Source organism: Lolium rigidum, chromosome 3 (assembly GCF_022539505.1).
Source record: "Lolium rigidum isolate FL_2022 chromosome 3, APGP_CSIRO_Lrig_0.1, whole genome shotgun sequence".
Classification (NCBI taxonomy): Eukaryota; Viridiplantae; Streptophyta; class Magnoliopsida; order Poales; family Poaceae; genus Lolium; species Lolium rigidum.
The window spans coordinates 30795556-30818997 of record NC_061510.1 but is presented as its reverse complement, the minus strand read 5'-3'; the positions used below and the strand labels follow the sequence as shown (position 1 = coordinate 30818997).

At 44.7% G+C, this 23442-nt stretch overlaps 1 protein-coding gene across 1 annotated transcript; it reads left to right on the top strand.

The window, feature by feature from the left end:
• The first annotated feature begins 18694 nt into the window (after nucleotides 1–18694).
• Nucleotides 18695–22136, top strand: LOC124699666 (protein unc-13 homolog). Its single transcript, XM_047231929.1, has 3 exons — nucleotides 18695–19330; nucleotides 19432–20787; nucleotides 20879–22136. The coding sequence occupies exons 1-3, from the start codon at nucleotides 18695–18697 to the stop codon at nucleotides 22082–22084; spliced, it is 3198 nt and encodes a 1065-aa protein (XP_047087885.1). The 3' UTR covers nucleotides 22085–22136.
• The last annotated feature ends 1306 nt before the right edge of the window (nucleotides 22137–23442 follow it).

Below are 23442 nucleotides of genomic sequence, written 5' to 3'. Positions count from 1 at the left end.
CATCTTTTCTCGTGAAGATCGGACTTGGTGTAGTTGATTTGGTTTGTGTGATCACTAAGACAATGCGAGGGATGTTGTTCTGAGTGGGAGTTCACCTAGTTAATTTAAGAATTAAAATTGAACTCAATTTATCATAAACTTAGTCTAAACTCTTTGCAAATATGTTGTAGATCATGGCGTCCCCTCCATCGGTTTTAACCAGTTCCTAGAGAAAGAAAAGCTTAAGAGCAACGGTAGCAACTTCACCGACTGGTTCCGCCATGTGAGGATTTTCCTCAGTGGTGGAAATCTGCAATATGTGCTCGAAGCACCGCTGGGTCCCCCACCACCACCTGTAGTATCTGAGGACGTAAAGAATGTTTACGAGACTCGGGTCATTCGGTACTCTCAAGTTCAGTGTGCCATCCTATGCAGCCTAGAGGCGGAGCTCCAAAAACGGTTTGAGCACCGCGACCCTTATGAGCTGGTCCATGAGCTAAAAGCCATCTTTGAAACTCATGCGGCCGTGGAAAGCTATGAGGACTCGAAACACTTCTTTGGCTGCATGATGGAAGAGGGAAGCTCCGTTAGCGAGCACATGCTCAAAATGTCTGGGCATGCGAAGAAGCTTAGTGACTTGGGAATTGTGATTCCTAACCAGCTGGGCATTCATCGTGTCCTCCAATCACTGACACCTAGTTACAAGAACTTCATGATGAACTACAACATGCAGAACATGAACAAAGAGTTACCTGAACTCTTCTCCATGCTAAAATATGCTGAAGTTGAGATACAGAAAGAGCACCAAGTGTTGATGGTCAACAAGACCACCAGTTTCAAGAAGCAGGGCAAGCCTAACCACAAGGGCAACTTTAAGAAGGGTGGCAAGAAAGCTGTTGCGCCTCCTGAGAAGCCTAAGGCTGGCCCTAAGCCTGATACTGTGTGCTATTACTGCAAGGAGAAGGGGCACTGGAAGCGGAATTGCCCCAAGTACTTGGCCGATCTGAAGAGCGGCCACGTAAAAAAACAAAGGTATATTTGATATGCATGTTATTGATGTCTATCTTACTGGTTCTCGTAGTAGTGCCTGGGTATTTGATACTGGTTCGGTTGCTCACATTTGTAACTCGAAACGGGAGCTGCTGAATAAACGAAGTCTGGCGAGGGACGAGGTGACGATGCGCGTTGGAAATGGATCCAAGGTCGATGTGATCGCCGTCGGCACGCTCCCTCTACATCTACCTTCGGGATTAGTTTTAAACCTCAATAATTGTTATTTGGTACCTGCGTTGAGCATGAACATTATATCTGGATCTTGTTTAATGCAAGACGGTTATTCGTTTAAGTCAGAGAATAATGGTTGTTCGATTTATATGAGTAATGTCTTTTATGGCCATGCACCTGAGATGAATGGTTTATTCTTGTTGAATCTCGATAGTAGTGATACACATGTTCATAACATTGATGCTAAGCGAATTAAATTGAATGATAATTCTACTTATATGTGGCACTGTCGTCTTGGTCATATTGGAGTGAAGCGCATGAAGAAATTCCATTCCGATGGACTTCTTGAGTCACTTGACTTTGAGTCACTTGATAGATGCGAAGCATGTCTAATGGGTAAAATGACTAAGACTCCATTTTCTGGTACAATGGAGTGAGCTACAGACTTATTGGAAATCATACATACCGATGTGTGCGGACCAATGAGTGTAGCATCGCGCGGTGGTTATCGTTATGTTCTAACCTTCACGAATGATCTGAGTAGATATGGGTATATTTACTTTATGAAACATAAGTCCGAAACTTTCGAGAAGTTTAAGGAATTCCAAAGTGAAGTAGAAAATCAACGTAACAAGAAGATTAAGTTTCTGCGTTCTGATCGCGGAGGCGAATATCTGAGTTATGAGTTTGGCATGCATTTAAAAAAATGCGGAATACTTTCACAGTTGACACCGTCGGGAACACCACAACGCAATGGTGTGTCCGAACATCGTAATCGAACTCTCTTAGACATGGTTCGGTCTATGATGTCTCTTACCGATTTGCCTTTATCATTTTGGGGTTATGCATTAGAGACAGCCGCATTCACTTTAAATAGGGCACCATCTAAATCCGTTGAAACGACACCGTATGAATTATGGTTTGGGAAGAAACCTAAGTTGTCGTTCCTTAAAGTTTGGGGTTGCGAAGCTTATGTAAAGAAGTTACAACCTGACAAGCTAGAACCCGAAGCGGAGAAATGCGTCATCATAGGATACCCTAAAGAAACAATTGGGTACACTTTCTATCACAGATCCGAAGGCAAAATCTTTGTTGCCAAGAACGGATCCTTTCTTGACAAGGAGTTTCTCACGAAAGAAGTGACTGGAAGGAAAGTAGAACTCGACGAGGTTGATGAACCTTCTCTCGTAGATCAGAGTAGCACAGTGTTGGAAGATGTTCCTGCGGGGCCTGCACCGATAGGAGAGGAAGCTAATGATGATGATCATGAAACTTCGAACGAGGAAGTTACTGAACCTCGCAGATCGACGAGGGAACGTACCACTCCTGATTGGTATGATCCCTGTCTAAATGTCATGATTGTGGACAACAATGATGAGGACCCTGCGATGTATGAAGAAGCAATGGTGAGCCCAGATTCCAACAAATGGCAAGAAGCCATGAAATCCGAAATGGGATCCATGTATGATAACAAAGTATGGACTTTGGTAGACTTACCTGATAGCCGCAAGGCTGTCGAGAATAAATGGATCTTCAAGAGAAAAACAGATGCCGATGGTAATATTACCGTCTATAAAGCTCGAGTTGTCGCAAAGGGTTTCGGACAAATTCAAGGAATTGACTACGATGAGACTTTCTCACCCGTAGCGAAGCTAAAGTCCGTGAGGATTTTGTTAGCAATAGCTGCATTTTTCGATTATGAGATTTGGCGTATGGATGTCAAAACGGCGTTCCTTAATGGTGATATTGAGGAAGAGTTGTATATGGTACAACCCAAAGGTTTTGTCGATCCTAAAAATGCCGACAAGGTATGCAAACTTCAGCGTTCCATTTATGGACCGAAGCAAGCATCCCGGAGTTGGAACCGACGCTTTGATACGGTGATCGGAGACTTCGGGTTTATACGGACTCATGGTGAGGCCTCGTATTTACAAGAAAGTGAGTGGGAGCTCAGTAGCGTTCCCGATATTATATGTAGATGACATATTATTGATTGGGAATGATATAGAACTATTAAGCAATGGTTAAAGGTTATTTGAATAAGTGTTTTTCAATGAAAAACCTTGGTGAAGCAGCGTACATTTTAGGCATCAAGATTTATAGAGATAGATCAAGACGCCTAATAGGGCTTTCACAAAGTACATACCTGGACAAGATTCTAAAGAAGTTTAGAATGGATGAAAGCAAGAAAGGGTTCTTGCCTATGTTGCCAGGTAAGGTTTTGAGTAAGACTCAAGGTCCGGCTACGACAGAAGAAAGAGAAAGGATGAACAAGATCCCCTATGCCTCGGCAGTAGGCTCTATCATGTATGCCATGCTGTGTACTAGACCGGATATCGCACATGCTGTTAGTTTAACCAGCAGATATCAGAGTGATCCAGGAATGGAACACTGGGACAGCGGTCAAGAATATCCCGAAGTACTTGAAAAGGACTAAGGATATGTTTCTTTGTTATGGCGGTGACCAAGAGCTCGTTGTAACCAGTTACACCAATGCAAGTTGAGACACCGATCCTGATGACTCTAAGTCTCAGTCTGGGTACGTGTTTATACTGAATGGAGCTGCAGTAAGCTGGATGAGTTCTAAGCAGTGCACGGTGGCGAAGTCTTCAACTGAATCTGAATACATAGCGGCTTCGGAGGCTTCATCGGAAGCGGTATGGATGAAGAGGTTCATTGTTGAGCTTGGTGTGGTTCCTAGTGCATTGGACCCGTTAGTCATCTATTGTGACAACACGGGTTCCATCGGCAATGCAAAGGAACCAAGGTCACACAAGAAGCTAAATCATATCAAGCTACGTTTTCATTCGATTCGCGAGTACATCGAAGATGGTGAAGTAGAGATTTGCAAAGTGCACACAGATCTGAATCTGGCAGATCCGTTGACTAAAGCTCTCCCTAGGGCAAAGCATGACCAACACCAGAATGCCATGGGTGTTAGGTACCTTACAATGTAATCTAGATTATTGACTCTAGTGCAAGTGGGAGACTGTTGGAGATATGCCCAAGAGGCAATAATAAAGTGGTTATTATAATATATTTGTGTTTATGATAAATGTTTGCATACCATGCTATAATTGTATTAACCGAAACATTGATACATGTGTGTTATGTAAACAACAAGAAGTCCCTAGTAAGCCTCTTGTATAACTAGCTTGTTGATTAATGGATGATCATGGTTTCGTGATCATGAACATTGGATGTTATTAATAACAAGGTTATGTCATTAGTTGAATGATATAATGGACACACACCCAAATAAGCGTAGCATAAGATCAAGTCATTAAGTTCAATTTGCTATAAGCTTTCGATACATAGTTGCCTAAGTCCTTCGACCATGAGATCATGTAAATCACTTACATCGAAGGGTACTTTGATTACATCAAATGCCATTGCGTAAATGGGTGGTTATCAAGATGGGATTAAGTATTCGGAAAGTGTGAGTTGAGGCATATGCATCAATAGTGGGATTTGTCCATCCTGATGACGGATAGATACACTCTGGGCCCTCTCGGTGGCACGTCGTATGAATAGCTTGCAAGCATGTGATTAAGATCACAAGAGATGACATACCACGGTACGAGTAAAGAGTACTTGTCGGTAACGAGGTTGAACAAGGTATGGAGATACCGATGATCGAACCTCGGACAAGTAAAGTATCGCGTGACAAAGGGAATCAGTATCGTATGTAAATGGTTCAGTCGATCACTAAGTTATCGTTGAATATGTGGGAGTCATTATGGATCTCCAGATCCCTCTATTGGTTGTTGCTCGGAAAGGAGTCTCGACCATGTCTGCATAATTCACGAACCGTAGGGTGACACGCTTAAGGTTCGATGTCGCATAAGTAGATTCGGAATATGAGTTGGAGACCGAAGTTTGTTCGGAGTCTCAGATGGGATCCAGGACATCACGAGGAGGTCCGGAATGGTCCGGAGCATAAGATTCATATATGTGAAGTCATTTTCCGGGGTTCGGGAAAGTTCCGGTGTTTTGACCGGAGCTTCTAGAATGTTCTAGAAGGGTCACCAGTGGGCCCACCACCCGGGAGAGGCCACATAGGCACCACATGGCATGGTGGGTCTTGCCCACTATGACATGTGGGCCCAGGCCGGCCCACCCCTAGAGATAGAATCTATCTCTAATTAAATGGTTCAAATTTAGAGATAGAATCTATCTCAAGATTAAAGTGTTTAAACGAAGAGATAAAGGGGAAGACTTGGGGGGTAAGACTTGGGGAGGGATAATGGTTCAAATTTAGAGATAGAATCTATCTCATGCGCTGGCCAAGGAAGAGGTGGGGCCAGGGGGAAACCCTAGGCCGACCCCTCCCCCTATATAAAGAGGGGAGGGGGTGGCCGGCCACCACCACCCATCCTTCCAACCCTGGCCGCCCCCATCTCTTCCTCCTCCATACGCTGCTCAGGCTTAGGCGAAGCCCTGCAGTATTTCTTCTCCACCACCACCACCACGCCGTCGTGCTGCTGGGATTCCGTGGAGATCTACCACACCTCCGCTGCCCGCCGGAACGGGAGGGGACGGGCTTCATCGACACCGTACGCGCGACCGAGTACGGAAGTGCTGCCGGATTGCAGCACCGGGACGATCGTCTACACCAACAACGAGATTAATCTCGTAGGCTTTGGAATCTTCGAGGTTTAGTCTCATCTCCATCTCGTTGCTCCGATCTTGTAGATTAGATCTTGGCTTTTCCATAGATTAGATCTTGGATTTATTCGTCTTTGCGGTAGGATTTTTTTTTGTTTTCCATGCAACGAACCCTTCAAATCTCCCCACCAAAGAACGACAAAGTACCAATCACAAACATGCAATAACACTAGAAACAATATTCGGGGTTCAATTCAACACAAACTATGAGGGGGATGACGTTGATCTCATAGATGGAGATGGTGATGATGATGGTGCTAGTGAAGATGTTGATGGAGATGCCTCCTCCCAAACCAAGGAGGAGTGGGGGTGTCGATTTCCCCTTCACCGTAGGCACCGGTGGAGCAGGATCTGCCTTGTCCCGGAGTAGGACATGACTTTCACCTCCGGCGCCACCTGAATAAATCTCAGGAAAAATATGGCGTAGGTTTTTGGGCGAAACGGAGGTTCTGATATAAAAGGGGACCTGAGGCGATGCTCGAGGCCTGAACGAGTGTGGGTGGCGCGCTCAGCCAGGTAGGACACACCACCTATGCTCGTTTGGCCCTCGTGGCCCCTCTCGCAAGGTTCTTTCGCTCATAGTCCTTCTTCGGGTGAAAAATTGATCAGGTATTTTTTCTTGATTTTTAGCGACCCAGAAATCTCTGAAACAAATAAAATATGGAAAGGAGATTTTCTGCCTCCCAAGAATTAAATACCAATGAAGGGGAATTTGTCTGAAAGTCCCGGAAATCAACTAAAAATGCATAAATAAAGGTGTATGATGGCAAATAACAATGAAAACTAATCTTATATGTAGCAACAATGATGATGCAAAGTGCACGTATCACACACGTCCTAACATAGAGATGATGCAACACATCTCTCTTATACTCGACAAGAAAGGGAAAACTCCATGCAATCTTGTATTAAGAATTAACAAAGCATAGCTGTAAGTACTTTGACATGATGTTTGAATATCCAATATGCTACCTTGAACAAACAAGATCATCACTTTTGTCAAGTGACGAACATAGCACATGCATTCATTTTATCCCTAGTGAGGTAGCAAAAGAAAGGTAAAACCATAATAGATCATGAATTTGGTGTCACTATTCAATCACTAAAACCATGCTACTCCATCTAATACACACATCACCCCACACCCGCTCTTGCATATAAGTTGGATCAAAACAAATACTTAAGAACGGGGTTCATAATATGCATCTATCAATACATCTTGCACATAATATGATCAGATCTCATAGCATAATATCATAGAATAAGGATCCACCACCTAGGTATTACAAATATGGCCATAATCATGTAGGGAAACTCATATGGCTCTAAGAACTATGAAGAACATGAGAGAAATAGATCAATATAATGCCACAAATCCGTAGTCCAGAGGTGGACTACTCCCCCCATTTGATCATGGTGATGATGATGAAGACGTTGGAGAAGGTGGGTATTCCTCAGGCGGTGATCCCGGTGGAGTTTACCCCTCCAATCTTCATTGCTGCAGCCTCTGTTTTCATGTTTCTATCTTCTGCCACGCTCTCCTCCCAAGAACTCTTCGGGGCCATATATATAGTGTTTTTTAGGTCAAAATACGTTGGTGGGCGAAAGAAAATCAAGTAAATTGGACAATCGATGGGCGAAAGACCACGGGTGGCGTGCCCTACATGTCTGGGTGTGCCACCTGGTGTCTTTTGGGCCTCATGCCCATCCAGGTGTGCTTGCAGGCTCAAGGGTGCTTCTCCAGATGAAAAAATGACGCTCCAAAAATCCCAGGTCAATTGGACTCCGTATAGGTCTCTGATAGTGAAAAATACACAAAACACTAAATTTCTATTCTACAGAGTTATAAACCAAATAAAGGGGATCATTGGTAAATCCCCATAAATTAATGTAAAATATGGTATTATCATCATATATGTTGCAAATATGTGGAAATTCAATATGATAAAGGACAAAGTTCGTGTATGCATTTTACATGCATCAGCGGTTCCCCTCCTCGCTGATAACCCCCAAGTGCAGGGGATCATCGTAGTACAATTCAATGTGGAAGTATGAAAGATCATAAGAACTCCAAAACAACCTTAGATGCATAACAAATATCATCTTACACCATAATATCCACCACAATAATTACATAGATAGATTCATAGACATACAAGGCACATCATATGGAATTCAACCATGATCATACATAGAGAGATTGGATCAAGTTACCACCACAAACCCAATTTCCAGGGGGTGAAATACTCCCCTCTCATCATGTAGGTTGATGAGGAGGCCTTGGTGAAGGGGGAGAGTCCACCGGAGGCGATGCCGGTAGCGGCCCCCCTCCAATCTTTCTCGGTGGTGTCCATCAGACTCTCTATTTATGTGTTTTCAATCTATCCTCCACCAACCTCGTTGAAACCCCCTGGGTCGTATCTATAATAGTTTTTAGGGAAAAACAAGTCGGTTCGCGAAAAATGAGGCGAAACGGGCGCTCGAGGGCCGGAAGAGGCCTGGTGATGCGATCAGAGGGGGAGGCCGCGCACCCTCTCACTTTCCCAGCCCGTTGACCTCCTGGTGGACCAAAAATCCCCTAAAACATCATGAAACATGGGCATGCCATTATACAAGATGAAAATATGTGGGAATTCAATTGATAAGGACAAAGTTCATGTATGCATTTTACATGCATCAACATCCCCAAGATTAACCTATGCTCGTCCCGAGCATAAAGGTAATAAAACTAACATGAACTTTGGATTTTATAATATATAGCTTCTAAATAATCATGCAAAGTATCACAATGTTCAGTCAATAAAGAATGACAATAAGTAACACGAACTAATCAAGTGATAACTCTTACATTCTACATAGCATGCATAATAGTAAATAACATTGTAAGTAACATGAATGATAAGTATTGTGAATCATAAAGCCTGCTTGGAAAGATCATATGGAATATTTCTTTTGACTCTTCAACACAAGAAAGTAAGCAGGGAATGTATGTGCTAAAACCTCCAACAAAATAAAAAGTAGAGAGCATAAAACATGGTTTTGAGCTATACAATTCATGCCAACAATAATAATAAGGATGGGGTACCAAGTATCTCATGTATGAAGATATCTATGTGTCATGAGCTTGACCTCTTATGAGTAAGTGTTGCCTCATTTTCTTGAATTCTAAGGACTACACCTCTCGTTTCACAACTTCGGGTTACCAAGACCTTTGAACATGCATGTTTTAACCGAGTATCACAATGGGGTACCTTCATGCCGCATGTAGAAAGGACCAAAGGAGATGAGCATGTCAACTATAGGCCATCCATACCAGTACAACATGAACAACAGACGTTGAGCATCCTCTCTAACTCTCTCTCACTGTTTTCTTACTCTTTTTTGTTTCTTTTCCCATACTCTTTTTTTTCACAACTTTTTTTCACTCTTCCTATTGAGGATGCTCGTTGCTGAAACTTCCACCATGATTAAGAATGGCTTCGGTTAGCGGCCCATTATTCTTCTCTAACAATGCATACCTACTTGCTTAAAATAACCGCCATTCATTCCACAAGAGATAGCCATCAAAAAAATAAAATAAATTATGATCAACGCATGGTGCAATACCCCAAATTTGCAATGTTGAAAGACTTCCCCAGTAAATATGGTTACGGTCTATCTCATTACCCATAATCAGTCAAACCAACAACATGCATAGTGGCATTTCCTACCAAACCTTACTTTCTTATGAGCTTTAAATTACACAAAAAGGAGATTTTTAAAAGGTTGGAGGAAAAACACACACATTATACTTGGAATAGCAAGTTCTATGTAGGTAAGTATGATATACATTGTATTTGAGTTGAGCTTGGAAACAAGTCTATGATTGTGTAAGAATTCAAATCTGTTGGCTAGCAAGAGGTCTAAAAGCATGTAATATTATCCATAGACTATTCATTCATAATATGATACTTAAAATTAAAGATATATGTATACTTGCAATAAGTAGCACTGAATAAGGCACATAAAAATCATCTCTCAATAGAGCATGTGAAACTAGAGATGCAATACACAAAATAAATTTCAGATTTTAGATATTCCTCCTTTTTCTTTTAAAACCATGCAACTTATTTTACTTTGAAATTCAGAGATAAATAGTTTGGTACAGTAGCTCATGCATATGTATTATAAACACTCAATATGACGGCCCTCTCATAAAACAAAACAAAACTAGACACAAATAAAACAAGGACGTTTCAAATTTTTGCGAAAATTCTGTGTTGCTCAAAAAACAAAGTTTAGAGGTGCTCAAACCAGGAATTTTTAAATGAGTACAGTGGGGTTGCATGGATATACCCAAGCTTATGATATTCATCATACTTGAATCATCTTAGTGTGATATTCCTCCATTCGATGTGAAAAAACTTCAACACAAACATTTCTGCCCATTCTTTTATATGGGGCGAGGTTAGAGGTACAAATAAATCATGCTTGCTGCTATTTACTCAAGAAAAAAATTATATCTTCATGACCAGATATAAAATAATTTTCTACTCATTCTAGCATATCAAAAGATACAAATAAATATCGTTTTAACACTCAAAAGAATGGATCTAACAAAGCAAGGCAGAATCTGTCCAGAATTTTTGCTACAGCAAAACTGAATTTTTAATACAACTTAGATACCTAAAAAATTAGGCAAATTTATGTGAACATAGAAGATGAAAATTTTCAGCCACGTAATTAATATCAAGATTTTAGGAGCTACCAAAAAAATCAGAAAATCATGCACTAAAAAGTGCAGCGCAGAAATCAGCAACTCCATGTTATGTTTGCAACTTTAAAAATCCAAATGGGTAAAAACTTGATACTTTATTTAAAAAACATAGAGTAAAATAAAATAAAACTAACATTATACAGCAAGCATGCAAAAATAAAAACCACAATTAAAAACATCGCGGGTTGCCTCCCGTAAAACGCTTTCTTTATAGCCATATAACTAGGCTTACTTACTTGATTCAAATAGGAGCAATGATCTTGTAGGAATGATGCTTCTTGATTATCTCCTTCTCATTATTATAAATAATATATGACAACAAGATACCAGGCTCCCATGATGTGATCATACTAATAAATATATTTAAAACTTTAAAGCACATTATCACACACCATGAAATATGCAAAAGTAATAACGAAGTCTAACTTTCTTCCTATGCATTGTGATTTTATATATGAATGAATCGCATCCAATAGAAGTACCCCAAATCATATGTATAGTAGGTAAATGCATTTTATAATTATTATTAGTATATAGAGGGTGATTATATCCTCCTCTTTCATAATAATTGCACTTACTTGCAGGAAAACTTATAGTGTAACTATATGAGTCATGAATCTCAGAGAATTGTGGCATTTAAAGAGGATCATTAAATTTATTATGGGATTCATAATCATGCTTTACTATTTCAAAATAATTATTACTACTACTTTTAATCATGACATCATTTCTGTAAGAATACTTTCCATAAGCATAAGATAGTTGCAAACTATGCAAGTGTTTCTCAACATAAGCATATTTCTCCTCTATTGTGTAAATATGGGATTTCAATAATAACATGGGATTCTCATGTATGAGCGAATTATCACAAACAGAAAGTATATTATTTTCATCCTCACGTAGCATAGTACTTTCTAAGAATGGAGAATTCTCAAGCAAAAATAAGCCATCATCTAGAGCATCATCATATTCCTCCTTCTCGTTAATAGTTTTAGTAGTACAGCTAACATGCAAATTTAGAGGTGCATTGTTGGATTCTTCTATGGTATGCATGAGCATCCCCAAGCTTAAGTTTTGCATGCATAACTTTAGCATTTTCCAAGGTAGCAAGGTTTCTTTTATTATAGTTGATAACATAGGTATTATCACTAAATTCCGTTTGCACATTTGAAGGATAATAGAGATGTGTCCTTTCATCACACGTGCCTCATGACTAGTATCAATTTTTTCTTTAATGAGGGAGCTAATTTATGGGCTGCAATATAAGCAACATATTTCTCAACTTGCTCTATGTCTTGACATGCAAATTTACACTCTTGATAAGCAACAATTATAGGATCACTATTACATTGGTAGTGAGAGTGTTTGTAATCTTTTTTAGTATAGCAATTTATATTATGTAGTTCAAAAAAAATCAGTAGCAATTTCGTTGAGGTGCTCAAACAACTCATATACTCTATTTCCTTCTCTAGTTGATCTATATTCATAAAAAGCTCTCAAAGTTTGGATACAAATGAAGATCTCAAGGTGCCCATCTGTTATATCTTAGCTTGTTGTAGCCATGCTCCTTCTGTTTTGGGTGTCGTTTTTCTATGCTCTGTAACCGAGCGTCGTTCGTGGTTGGCTTAATTAAAAGTCGGGTCTGTTAGCCGTTTATCTAAATAAAAAAAAAAAAGCTCGCTACGAGTGATGAGTCATGTAGAGGTTGAAACTAAATAGTGGCTAATGGCGCGGCAGCACACAAGTGGACAGCCTAAACCCAAGCCTCGTCCTGAAAACCCCTCTCTTTCCTCCGGTCTCCCACCCCACCACCCCCCTTCGTTTCCATCCAAAACCTCAAAGCGGAGCGCCTCTGCTTCACCGGGACTCGAGACAGGGATGGCTCCGAAGAAGGGGAGAGTACGCAGGCTACCAAGAGTAAGTCCTTCTTCCTCACCCGCCTCTCCCCCCTCATCTCGTCCTAGATCTGGCCTTCTTGGGAGGGTTTTTTTTTTGCCTTTCTCCTTCACGTTCTTGTGATTTAGCTAGTTCTTTCGCTTCGCATTCTCGCGATTTTCTCAATTAATCCGCTTGTATGGTGTATTTTTCTGTTCTTGGGGGAAAAAGTTGTTTTTTTTCTTACCTCGAACACTCCGGGCTGTGCTGTGCCGCCAGGGAGGCGACTTAGTGAGGATGGTCGACGGGCAAGGGAGCGATTCTTGCGACATCTGCTTTGGGATCTTACTTTTGGTTTAAGAAAATTGTTTTCTTTGGAGGCAAAATAGTTTACCCAAAAACATAACGAGCCCGACCTCCGACGAGAGGTGACCTTGCCGGGCCGTCGATCAACCACCATCTCCCCGCCAACTCGTCATAGCATTCTTTTTTTCCCTTTCTCTTTCAAGCCCATCGGATTTGCCTAAACTTTTTTGCTTCGCATTCGCGCGATTTGCCCAATTAATCCGTCGGTGTATTCTTCTGTTTTGGGGTAAAAAGTTTTTTCGTACCTCGAACGCTCCGGACTGTGCTGTGCCGCCAAGGAGACGACTTGGTGATGATGGTCGACGGGCAAGAGAGCGATTCTTGCGATATTTGCGGCAAGAGCATTTGCTTTGAGATCTTTCTTTTAGAAATTTGTTTTCTTTGGGCATGAGGCCTGAAATTAGTCCGGTTTCTGACGAGAAATAACCTTGCTGGGGCCGTCGATCCATATCCATGTGGTAGCATTATTCCCCACGCAGAAGAAAGGGACCAATTTTATGTTTTCCTCTGCTTCTTATGCTTCAAATCAGCGGACTGAAAACTTCTTGTTTGTTAATTATGTAGAACACTGTAACTCTGGTGCTTGATGGGACAGAAGAGGAGGTGCTGAAACAACTCAGAGCTTGCCAGACGTACTTTCGGTACTGGAATTTTTGCAGGGGTGCCTTCCGGGTGAGAGTTGGCAACAGACTGATATACACAACGCCACTCAATGGAACATTTTACTATGTTCTGCGCTACCGAGGCAGGCACCTAGTATTCGTGATAGTAGCGAGACAGTATTGGCTCATCGGATTTTTTGGTGAGAATGGATTTTTCCAAATGATATTTGAAGGCCAGGATCCAGGTACTCCATATATGAACAGCATGAAGGGGACAGTGATTACACCATTCAGTGCAAACCACGTCGACATATCTCCTGAGGGTGTGGAAAAAACGAGACTTGACATACATGCCGTGCGCGCTGGATTCGACTCTGTCCATTCTTACAGAGGACCTAACCATGCTCTGCCCAAGGGGTTTCCGGCTGCACTTGGGCGAATCACGGTTCTTATCATGGAAACTAAGTTTAGAGAGATCAAGGAGAGATGTGATCGAGCCATTGTTGGGTCTGAGCAGACTAGACTTGGGGCTGGCATGAAGAATCTAGTGATCAACTGGTCTGCGTTGTGCAAGATTGTGTTGAATGGAATTATGGAGAGCCATCATATCCTCGAGGAACTAGATAAACTAAGGTGTCTGCTGGAGCAAATTCTTATCTACCAAGTTGATGCAACGTCTAGTGGGTTGTTTGTCCATGAACCACTTCCTCCTGAGCCTAGGAGAGAAGTTTGGCAGCCCATTGATGATGAATACATCGACGGGGGCAAGGCAGATAGCGCCGTGCCCAACTTTGATGCCCCGCCACCACTACCAGCCCCAAGGCATATTGCTAAACGTGGGGTAAAAAGAGGAATCAGCCAAATGAACCAGACTGAAGAGAAAATGGTGAGAAAAGGATTGAGGGGAGGAGGAGCTGGGGGTTCGCCGGATGTGCCGCACTGGTTTGCCTCTTGGAACCAAGAAAAGGAAGACAAAAACCAGTGTGACATGCTGGTAGCTGGAGCTACAGATATTGGCCTCACAATTACTGAGGTGGGTCCATTGATTCTGAGCAAAAATACAGAAAAAAAAGGTGGGCAAGGAGGCGAAGCGATGAACAAAACCCCCAACTCAGATGTTGTTGACCTTCGAAATAACAGTTTTTTATCTGACACTGTGATCAGCAGATTTTTCAGTCGGCTATCTTCTAGGTTTGACAATGAAGAGGTTCTTCTTGTTGACGCAGCGTCGGCTGTCGCATATGCCCAAGACCCTACCTCTATCAGGCCTGAGAACCTGAGAGACCGGCGTATTGTGGTCTTGCCCGTGAACAACGCTGCTGAGTTTGGACGCCCTGACCTTGGTTCACACTGGTCTGTGCTTGTTATTGATGCCACCTCGGAAGGATCGACGCGGTTTATCCATCACGATTCGTTGGGTGGACTAAACCTAGCTGCTGCACAGCACCTTGCAGCAAGAATGCGCACTGTCTTTCCTGATGCGCAAGAGGTTGAGAATGTGCAGACACCAAGACAACAAACTGGCTATGATTGCGCTGTGTATGTTATGGCCATAGCAAGGTCCATCACTAGATGGTGGAGAAGAAGAGCATTCGAGGGAGATTGGATGGACAGAATGTGGAATGAGGTGACTGCTGAGAGCGTCCATACCTTGAGGCAAGAGTTTGCTGAACTACTCGAGAGGGAACAACTAGAGAAAGAAACCAAGAAGGTCGAGTGCAAGAAAGATAAAGCCGAGGACTGATTGAGCATAACTGGTTTCATGAAACCCTTTTTGTGTCTTTGGAGTAGAAAGGGCACTCCTTCTGGAGAAAGGTACTGATATACAACAAACTGTCCAGAATTTCAGGGAAAACAACTGTTTCAGCAAAGACAGCTACTCAGACACACAAATATGCAATTCCTGCCCATATTTTTGTTACATGCACAAGCTTCAGGTGTCATCAGAACATCGATAGAGTTTTGGACTTCAGCTTCCATTTTGATGTTTTTGTCATTTTGATGTTTTTGTCTGCTTGTAGTGTAACAACTAATCTAGTTTCGAAAGAGTCCTCTGATCTAATTCTACTAATGCTCTGAATTAGGCTAGCACAGTGAAATGGTTCTGATGGAGTAGTTTATTTAGACCATATTTCTTATCCAGGATTGTGAAATTCATAAAAAAATTCACATACATTGTCTATGCTTAACTGCTTGCCGAAGTAGAATCTGTGGAACTTGCTATGTTGTATTTAAACAAGAGTCTTAGAATAGCTTTTAGAATTAGTTTATTATAACATGGTAGAACTGAAATGTAAAAAAAAAATCCGGTAGTGAGCTTTCATGAGTCGTGTGTCCTGGAAACTAATACAGCTAGTCCAAGAAGATTAATATATATTCTGTATAGTCGAACTCTTATTAGCTGACTTGGCTTCAAATTGTTGGCATATGCCCTAAATATTTTATTACATCTACAAAGGGATACCATACTTCTTTCAGCATACTGCTATATTGTTTGGAACAAGTAGGAGCATCTGACCATTCTGAATTTGAGCTTTGTTCATTTGAATTGGGGAGTGCACTCTTCTTCTTTTTTTGAGAATCAGGGAATTGAAGATCTTGGCATTGTGTGAATCAATGAACAAGATTTTTGTTTCCAAATTTGGCTAACAGTTGGTAGTGCATAGTTCGTGGCACAACATTAATGCTTGATCTAATACTTTCTGGTATTAAATCTTGACGAATGAAAAATTGGCAGACAAACTCAATGCATGTGCAGCTCCTTCTAAGTTGGGTTCTGGATTTTAACTTTACTCCTTTTTCTTTATAAATCCTCGTTTTTACTTCTGCAGCTTTATAACTGTGCATCTAACAAACAAAAGCAGTGTGTAGAACAAAAGTATTATTATGATTATTAAGATTATCTGAATACAAGTTCCATCAGGAAATCTAATTCTCTGTGGAGATCACTCAAAAGAAAAACAAACTCTGTGGATCTTATTTATACACTAGTATGTACTACAACAATCTGCAACTCCCAGGTAGCTTATATAGTTAAATGTACTCGGTAGCTTGTATATATTCTTAAGAAGTATTGTATTGTTTTTTCGTATCAGCTGTAACTTGCTGTAGCTAAGAAATGGTCTAATTTATACCCATCTGAGTCTCATAAATGTTGCTCAATATACTTGATACATCTAAGTGTATTTTGTCGATTTGCTGATGTTTCACGATTGTAATTCATATGAGCTAACCACAAGCAGATTTGGTTGTGTATGTGACTAGTGGTAGTATTTTGTTTTGATTCCTAGCCATGTGTTTCTCTACTGTTGCAAGATTCTTATTTTTATTTCTTGAGCTGATAACATGCATGATTTCTTATAGTATCTATGTTTACAGAGGATGTACAACTAGAGGGGGAATAGTTACAAGTTCAGTTCTGCGAAATTATCAAAGGTGATCTATTGGAGTTGTTTGGTGACCTGCATGCCGGACAACTTGAGCTTTTCCGCATCAACTTTGGGGAGACTATTTTATTGCCAAAAGTTAATGAAGCGGAATAGATTTAACAATATAGACCAATATGTCTTCTTAGTGTGTGTTTCAAAATTTTCACTAAGGTGGCTACTATTAGACTAAATTCTCTAACTGATCATGTGATGCGTCCTACTCAGACTGCTTCTCTAACTGATCATGTGATGCGTCCTACTCAGACTGCTTCTCTAACTGATCATGTGATGCGTCCTACTCAGACTGCTTTCATGCATGATAGATATATCCTAGATGAGATTGTAACCTTGCATGAAACGATCCATGAGTTGCATCTTAAAAAGTTGAATGGTTGGTCCTCAAAATCGACTTTGAAAAGTCCTACGATTAAGTTAAGTGGTCATTTCTTTAATAAACTCTTAGAATGAAAGGTTTTTCTGAAGAGTGACACACATTAATTAATAACTTTGTTTTTTGGAGAAAGTGTCTCTATCAAGATCAATGATGATGTTGGTAGATACTTTCAGACAAAAAAAAGGTTTGAGGCAAGGTGATTCCCTTTCTCTAGTGTTATTTAACATTGTGGAGGATATGCTTGCTATTATTATTAAGCGTGCCAAAGTTGGTGATTAGATTGAAGGAGTGGTCTCTCACTTAGTTGATGGTGGACTATCTATCCTTCAACACGCCGATGACACAATCATGTATATGGAACATGACTTGGAAAAAGCGAGAAACCTGATATTAATACTATGAGCATTCGAGCAATCGTTAGGTCTTAAGATAAATTTCCATCAAAATGTTTTTTTTGTTTTGGCGAGGCTCTAGACGACGCTAACCTATATGTCAAACTTTTCTGATGTGGGTTGGGAATCTTTTCCTTCAGCTATCTGGGCATTTCGATCCATCATCGGAGACTCACACTTGATGAATGAAAACGTGTCGAGGAAAGACTGCAAAAGGAAAATTACTATCTCTAGATGAAAAAATGGTACTAATAAATTTAGTGTATATGATTTATTTATTTCAACTACCTAAGGGAGTCTTACATAGATTGGACTATTTCTGATGTAGATTCTTTTGGTAGGGAGATAGTGAGAAAAGAAATAATCAGTTGGCCAAGAATGGTGTTTTCTCGATATGATCCATGTATAAAGCGTTAATCGAACGCATTCAGCCATATAGTTAATAATAAGTCCATTTAAAAGATGAAGATAGCATTGAAAACAAAGTTTTTTTGCATGGTATCTTCGTCGCGGTGTTATTCTTACTAAAGATAACCTTGCAAAAACGCAACTGACGTGGATGTAGGAAATGTGTTTTTGGCTACACTATTTCTCATTTATGTCATTTTGGCATTTCATTTTGAAATTCATATTTGACTATTTGAGGTCACAACTGCCAACACCGCCACCGAAGTTTGCAGTATCACATGCTAGCTTGCACCTTTGCAAAATCACCGAAGTTGGCAGTCTGGCAGCACCAGCGCGAGGTTGGTACGATGGCACGGCACATTGAGCTGGTCGATGGGCTGCTGTCAAGGAGCTACTAGAAACGAGCCGAGAATAACAAATCGGAGGTGGATCCAATCCACGCGTGGCGCGCCAACCCGGAACGGCGGTTTCGCGGGAACGCCTCCCTCCTGCGCGCGTGGCGTGCTCTCTTCCTCCCTCCCTCCACCATTTGTGGGTTCCCCCACCTCTCCCTCGGCCCGACACACGACCGCCGCTCGGCCGGGACGGAGAGACACCATCGAATGGGGCCGCGCCTCCTGCATCACTACCGCTCCCGCTCCGCCTCCTCCTTCGCGCGCTCCCCGGACACCTCCGCCTCCGCCGGCGACGCACACAGCCTCGGCCCCGCGGCCGCCGACGTCCTCGACTCACCCTTCGGCCACGTCGATGGCCTCTCCCGACCCGACGTCCGCGAGGCCGCCTACGAGGTGTTCTTCATGTCATGCCGCGCCGGAGGCACCAACGCCAAGGGCGCCGGCAACGGCAATGGCGCGCTCAGCCACCACCCCGCGCCGTGGGACAGCGGCGGAGGAGGAGGCGGGGACGAGTCGCCGAGGATCGGCGCAGGGCCCAGGGGCGGTACTGGCATGAACGTCGTCAACAGCCGGGTCAAGCGCGCGCTCGGGCTCAAGGCGCGCAGGTCGTCGCAGCCCTCCACCGCCCTTCGCAGCGGCATGAACGCGTCGTCCTCCTCGTCTGCACCGGGCTCCCCTGGCCGCGCGGTGCGCGCCATGATGAACCAGCCGTCGACGGGTACCGGCTCGCCCAGGGCGCGCCGGCCGATGACCTCCGCTGAGATCATGCGTCAGCAGATGCGCGTCTCGGAGCAGAGCGACGCACGCCTTCGCAAGACGCTCATGCGCACCCTCGTCGGACAGGTTCGTCCGTCCATCCATCCACGTTCGCCATTGACACGCAAATTGCACGAAATGCATATGCTCGATCTTCGGTGTGATGTAATGCTCGCGATGCAATGCAGGTGGGAAGAAGAGCGGAGACGATCATCCTTCCCCTGGAACTGCTGCGGCAGCTGAAGCTGCCCGACTTCGCCGACAGCGGCGAGCACCACCAGTGGCAGCTCCGCCAGCTCAAGCTCCTCGAGGCCGGCCTCATCCTGCACAGCTCCATCCCGATCGACCAACGCCACAGCGCCTCCGTGCTCCGCTTCCGCGAGGTCATGCAGGCCGCCGAGGCCCGCGCCATCGACACCGGCAAGGCGTCGGACGCCATGCGCGCGCTCTGCGACGCCGTGCTCGCGCTCGCCTGGCGCTCCGCGCCTGCCGGCGAGGCCTGCCACTGGGCCGACGGGTACCCTCTCAACGTGCTCCTCTACGTCTCCCTCCTCCAGGCCGTCTTCGACCTCCGGGACGAGACCGTCGTGCTCGACGAGGTGGACGAGCTGCTCGAGCTCATGAAGCGGACATGGACGACGCTCGGCATCAACAAGATGATCCACAACGTGTGCTTCGCGTGGGTCCTCTTCCAGCAGTACGTGGCCACCGGCCAGGTCGACCAGGACCTCGCCGGCGCGGCGCTCGCGATACTCACGGAGGTGGCGGCCGACGCCAAGCAGGAGAAACCCCGTGACGCCGTGTACGCGCGGGTGCTCTCCAGCGCTCTCGCCGCGATACGTGACTGGCCCGAGAAGTGCCTGCTCGATTACCATGAGATGTACGGGAACGGCATCGGCGGCACCGGCACGGCCGCTATGGAGAGCGCTCTGTCCCTGGCGCTCGCCGCCGGCAAGATCATCGCCGAGAGTGTGCCTGGCATGGGCATCAGCGCGGACCACGAAAGCGGCGGCGTAGGGAGCTTCGCCGGCGACCGCGTCGACTACTACGTTCGCTGCTCCATGAGAAGCGCATTCACCAAGGTCCTGGAGAACGGGCTCGGGCAAGAGGACAGCATGACCACCGACCACCCCGATGACCCCAGCGAAATCCTGACGCGGCTCGCCAAGGACACGGAGGAGCTGGCGCTGTCGGAGCGCGAGAGCTTCAGCCAGGCATTGAGGCGGTGGCATCCGTTCCCGGCCGCCGTGGCCGCGACGACCCTGCACAGCTGCTTCGGCGTCGTGCTGAAGCAGTACGTTGCCAAGGCCGTCTGCCTAACCGATGAACTCGTGCGCGTGCTGCACGCCGCGGGCAGGCTTGAGAAAGCCCTGGTGCAAATGGTGATGGAGGACGTTGCCGATAGCGACGACGGCGGCAAGTCGGTGGTGCGGGAGGTGGTGCCGTACGACGTGGAGTCCGTCGTGGTGGGCTTCCTCAGGACGTGGATCGAGGAGAGGCTCAGGGTCGCCAAGGAGTGCGTCATCAGAGCCAAAGACACCGAGGTGAATTTTCTTGGTTGCACATTTCATCCATCGATCAAACATGTTCATTATCTCCACAAGATCGCTCATGGCATTCTACATTGCTGTGTAGAGCTGGACCGCCAGGTCGAAGAATGAACCGTACGCGCAGACCGCGGTGGAGCTGATGAAGCTGGCCAAGGCCACCATGGACGAGTTCTTCGCGATCCCGGTGAGCGCCAGAGATGACATGGTTCAAGACCTCGCCGACGGCCTCGACGCCGTCTTCCAGGAGTACATCTCATTCCTCGCGTCCTGCGGTAACAAGCACAGCTACCTCCCGCCGCTGCCGGCGCTGACGAGGTGCAATCAGGACTCAACGATCAAGCGTCTCTGGAAGAGGGCGGCGGTGACGCCTTGCCGGGCGCCATTGACGGGCGCGCGCGGCACCGTGTACAACTGCGGCCAGAGCGCGTCCGCAGCCGGCGGGCACAACCCGCGGCCGTCCACCAGCCGCGGCACGCAGCGCCTCTACGTCCGGCTCAACACGCTCCACTACGTGCTCAGCCACATCCAGGCGCTCGACAAGTCGCTCTCCTTCTTCTCCGGGGGCGGTGGCGGGGCGTGCGCCTCACCCTCACCATCGGCCACCGCCCGCCTCCTCGCGGCGCCGTCCTGCCACTTCGACCACGCGCGCGCCGCGGCGCAGTCGGCCATCACCCACGTCGCCGAGGTTGCCGCGTACCGCCTCATCTTCTTCGACTCGCACCAGTCCTTCTACGACGGGCTCTACGCGGGCGGCGTCGCAGACGCGCGCATCCGCCCGGCGCTCCGCACGCTGAAGCAGAACCTGTCGCTGCTCCTCTCCGTCCTCGTCGACCGCGCGCAGCCGGTGGCCGTGCGGGAGGTGATGAAGGCCTCGTTCCAGGCCTTCCTGACGGTCCTGCTCGCCGGCGGCAACCACCGGAGCTTCACGAAGGAGGACCACGGCATGGTCGAGGAGGACCTCCGGAGCCTGAAGCGAGCCTTCTGCACGCGCGGCGAGGGCCTGGTGACGGAGGACGTGGTGGAGAGCGAGGCGGAGGTGGCTGAGGGCATCGTAGCGCTCATGGGACAGACCGCGGAGCGGCTTGTGGAGGAGCTGAGCATCGCGTCGTCGTGCGGGTCGCCCCGCATGGGCAACGGCGCCGCCGGGCAGAGGATGCCGATGCCGACGACGACCAGGCGGTGGAGCCGGACGGACCCTGACACCATCCTCAGGGTGCTCTGCCACCGCGACGAGGAGGTCGCCAGCCACTTCTTGAAGCGCGCGTTTCAGCTACCCAAGAGGCATCGGTGACCGTAGGCTTTGGCGCCATTGCATCCAGAGCTCTAAATATGTAAATTAATCAACAAGGGCAAGTGGATTATATGTGTTGGAACAAAATAATTAAGGGCTTAAAGCATTCACTGCAGAAGGGAGTGCCTGATAGTACCTGAAAATTTTGCTCTTTCTTTTGTACTGCAGGTGTTGATGCATTATGTCAGATAGAAATAGAAAATTAGGTCCCTAAACTCATAATCTGGATAATGTAACTATCATTTGAGCTACAAGATACTATGGCTTTGTGTACACATTATCATGATTACCATATTGTAGCTCCAAAATACTTGGTGTGGAGAGCTTCCATGGATGATATTGACAATTCAAAAAAGGGAAAGCATACAGGCACACAATTCAGAAAGCGGACACGAACTCAAATAAATATGCAGTACATTATATTGACAGTACCGCTATAGAATGATATGTTTTAAGTACCAATCCCACACACTGTATCTTCTAGTAATTCGCAGCATTTTCTCACAAACTGCCTATAGCTGTGGAGGCACACATTAAGCAGCAGTTCGCCATTTCATCATACGAAATTCTGCAAATATTCATCATAAGACCATGGATTCTGTGCCGGAGAAATGCATCAAAATTTGCTCAACTCCACTGAAGCTAAGCTTACCTGCCCAAATCTGCCAACCAGATAATGGATTATGTGTGTAAGTGTGTTGGAACAAATTAAGTAATGGATTAAAGCATTTGCAAACACTGTACTACTACATTTTTTCCACTGCAGGGGAGAGGAGTTGCTGGTTACTGAAAATTCTTCTGCTATTTCTTCTACGGTGCAGATGTTAATGCATTCTGTCAGATAGAAATATAAAATTAGGTCCCTAACCTCGCAATCCAGATAATTCAACTAGCATGTGAGCTACACAGATATATGATTTGTATGCACTCCTATGGACAAATTATTATCTAGAATAAGCCCAACCCTCTTTTCTATATGGATATAATGATTCAGGCAGCATGGAGTATATGGATAGTGAGAAACAATAAAATGTTCAAAGACCAAGATCCAAGCTTCAGGAGTTGGAAGGAAGGCAATTTATTATCAAGATCTAAAAGGCTAGTGAGTTACACGATCAAAAAGAAATATGCTCGAAACTCGACAGTTCAAAGATTGCCTAGAGATTCAAACATAGAAAGCTTCTTTTATATTTTGTAACCCCCTGTGTAAATACACAATACATAACTAACCTCAAAAAAAATGTACAGATTCTCATGATTACCATGTTCCATAATTCAGAAAAGGGAAGCATACAGGCACATTTCAGAAAAAGGAATACAAACTCAAAAGCAGTACCATACTATCAGCTAGTGACAGC

Excerpts from the sequence above, each read along its gene's own strand:
- LOC124699666 (XM_047231929.1), top strand. The coding sequence starts at position 18,695 with ATGGGGCCGCGCCTCCTGCATCACTACCGCTCCCGCTCCGCCTCCTCC. Across the intron at positions 19,331-19,431 it reads TGCGCACCCTCGTCGGACAG|GTGGGAAGAAGAGCGGAGAC; the intron begins GTTCGTCCGTCC and ends GATGCAATGCAG. Across the intron at positions 20,788-20,878 it reads TCAGAGCCAAAGACACCGAG|AGCTGGACCGCCAGGTCGAA; the intron begins GTGAATTTTCTT and ends ATTGCTGTGTAG.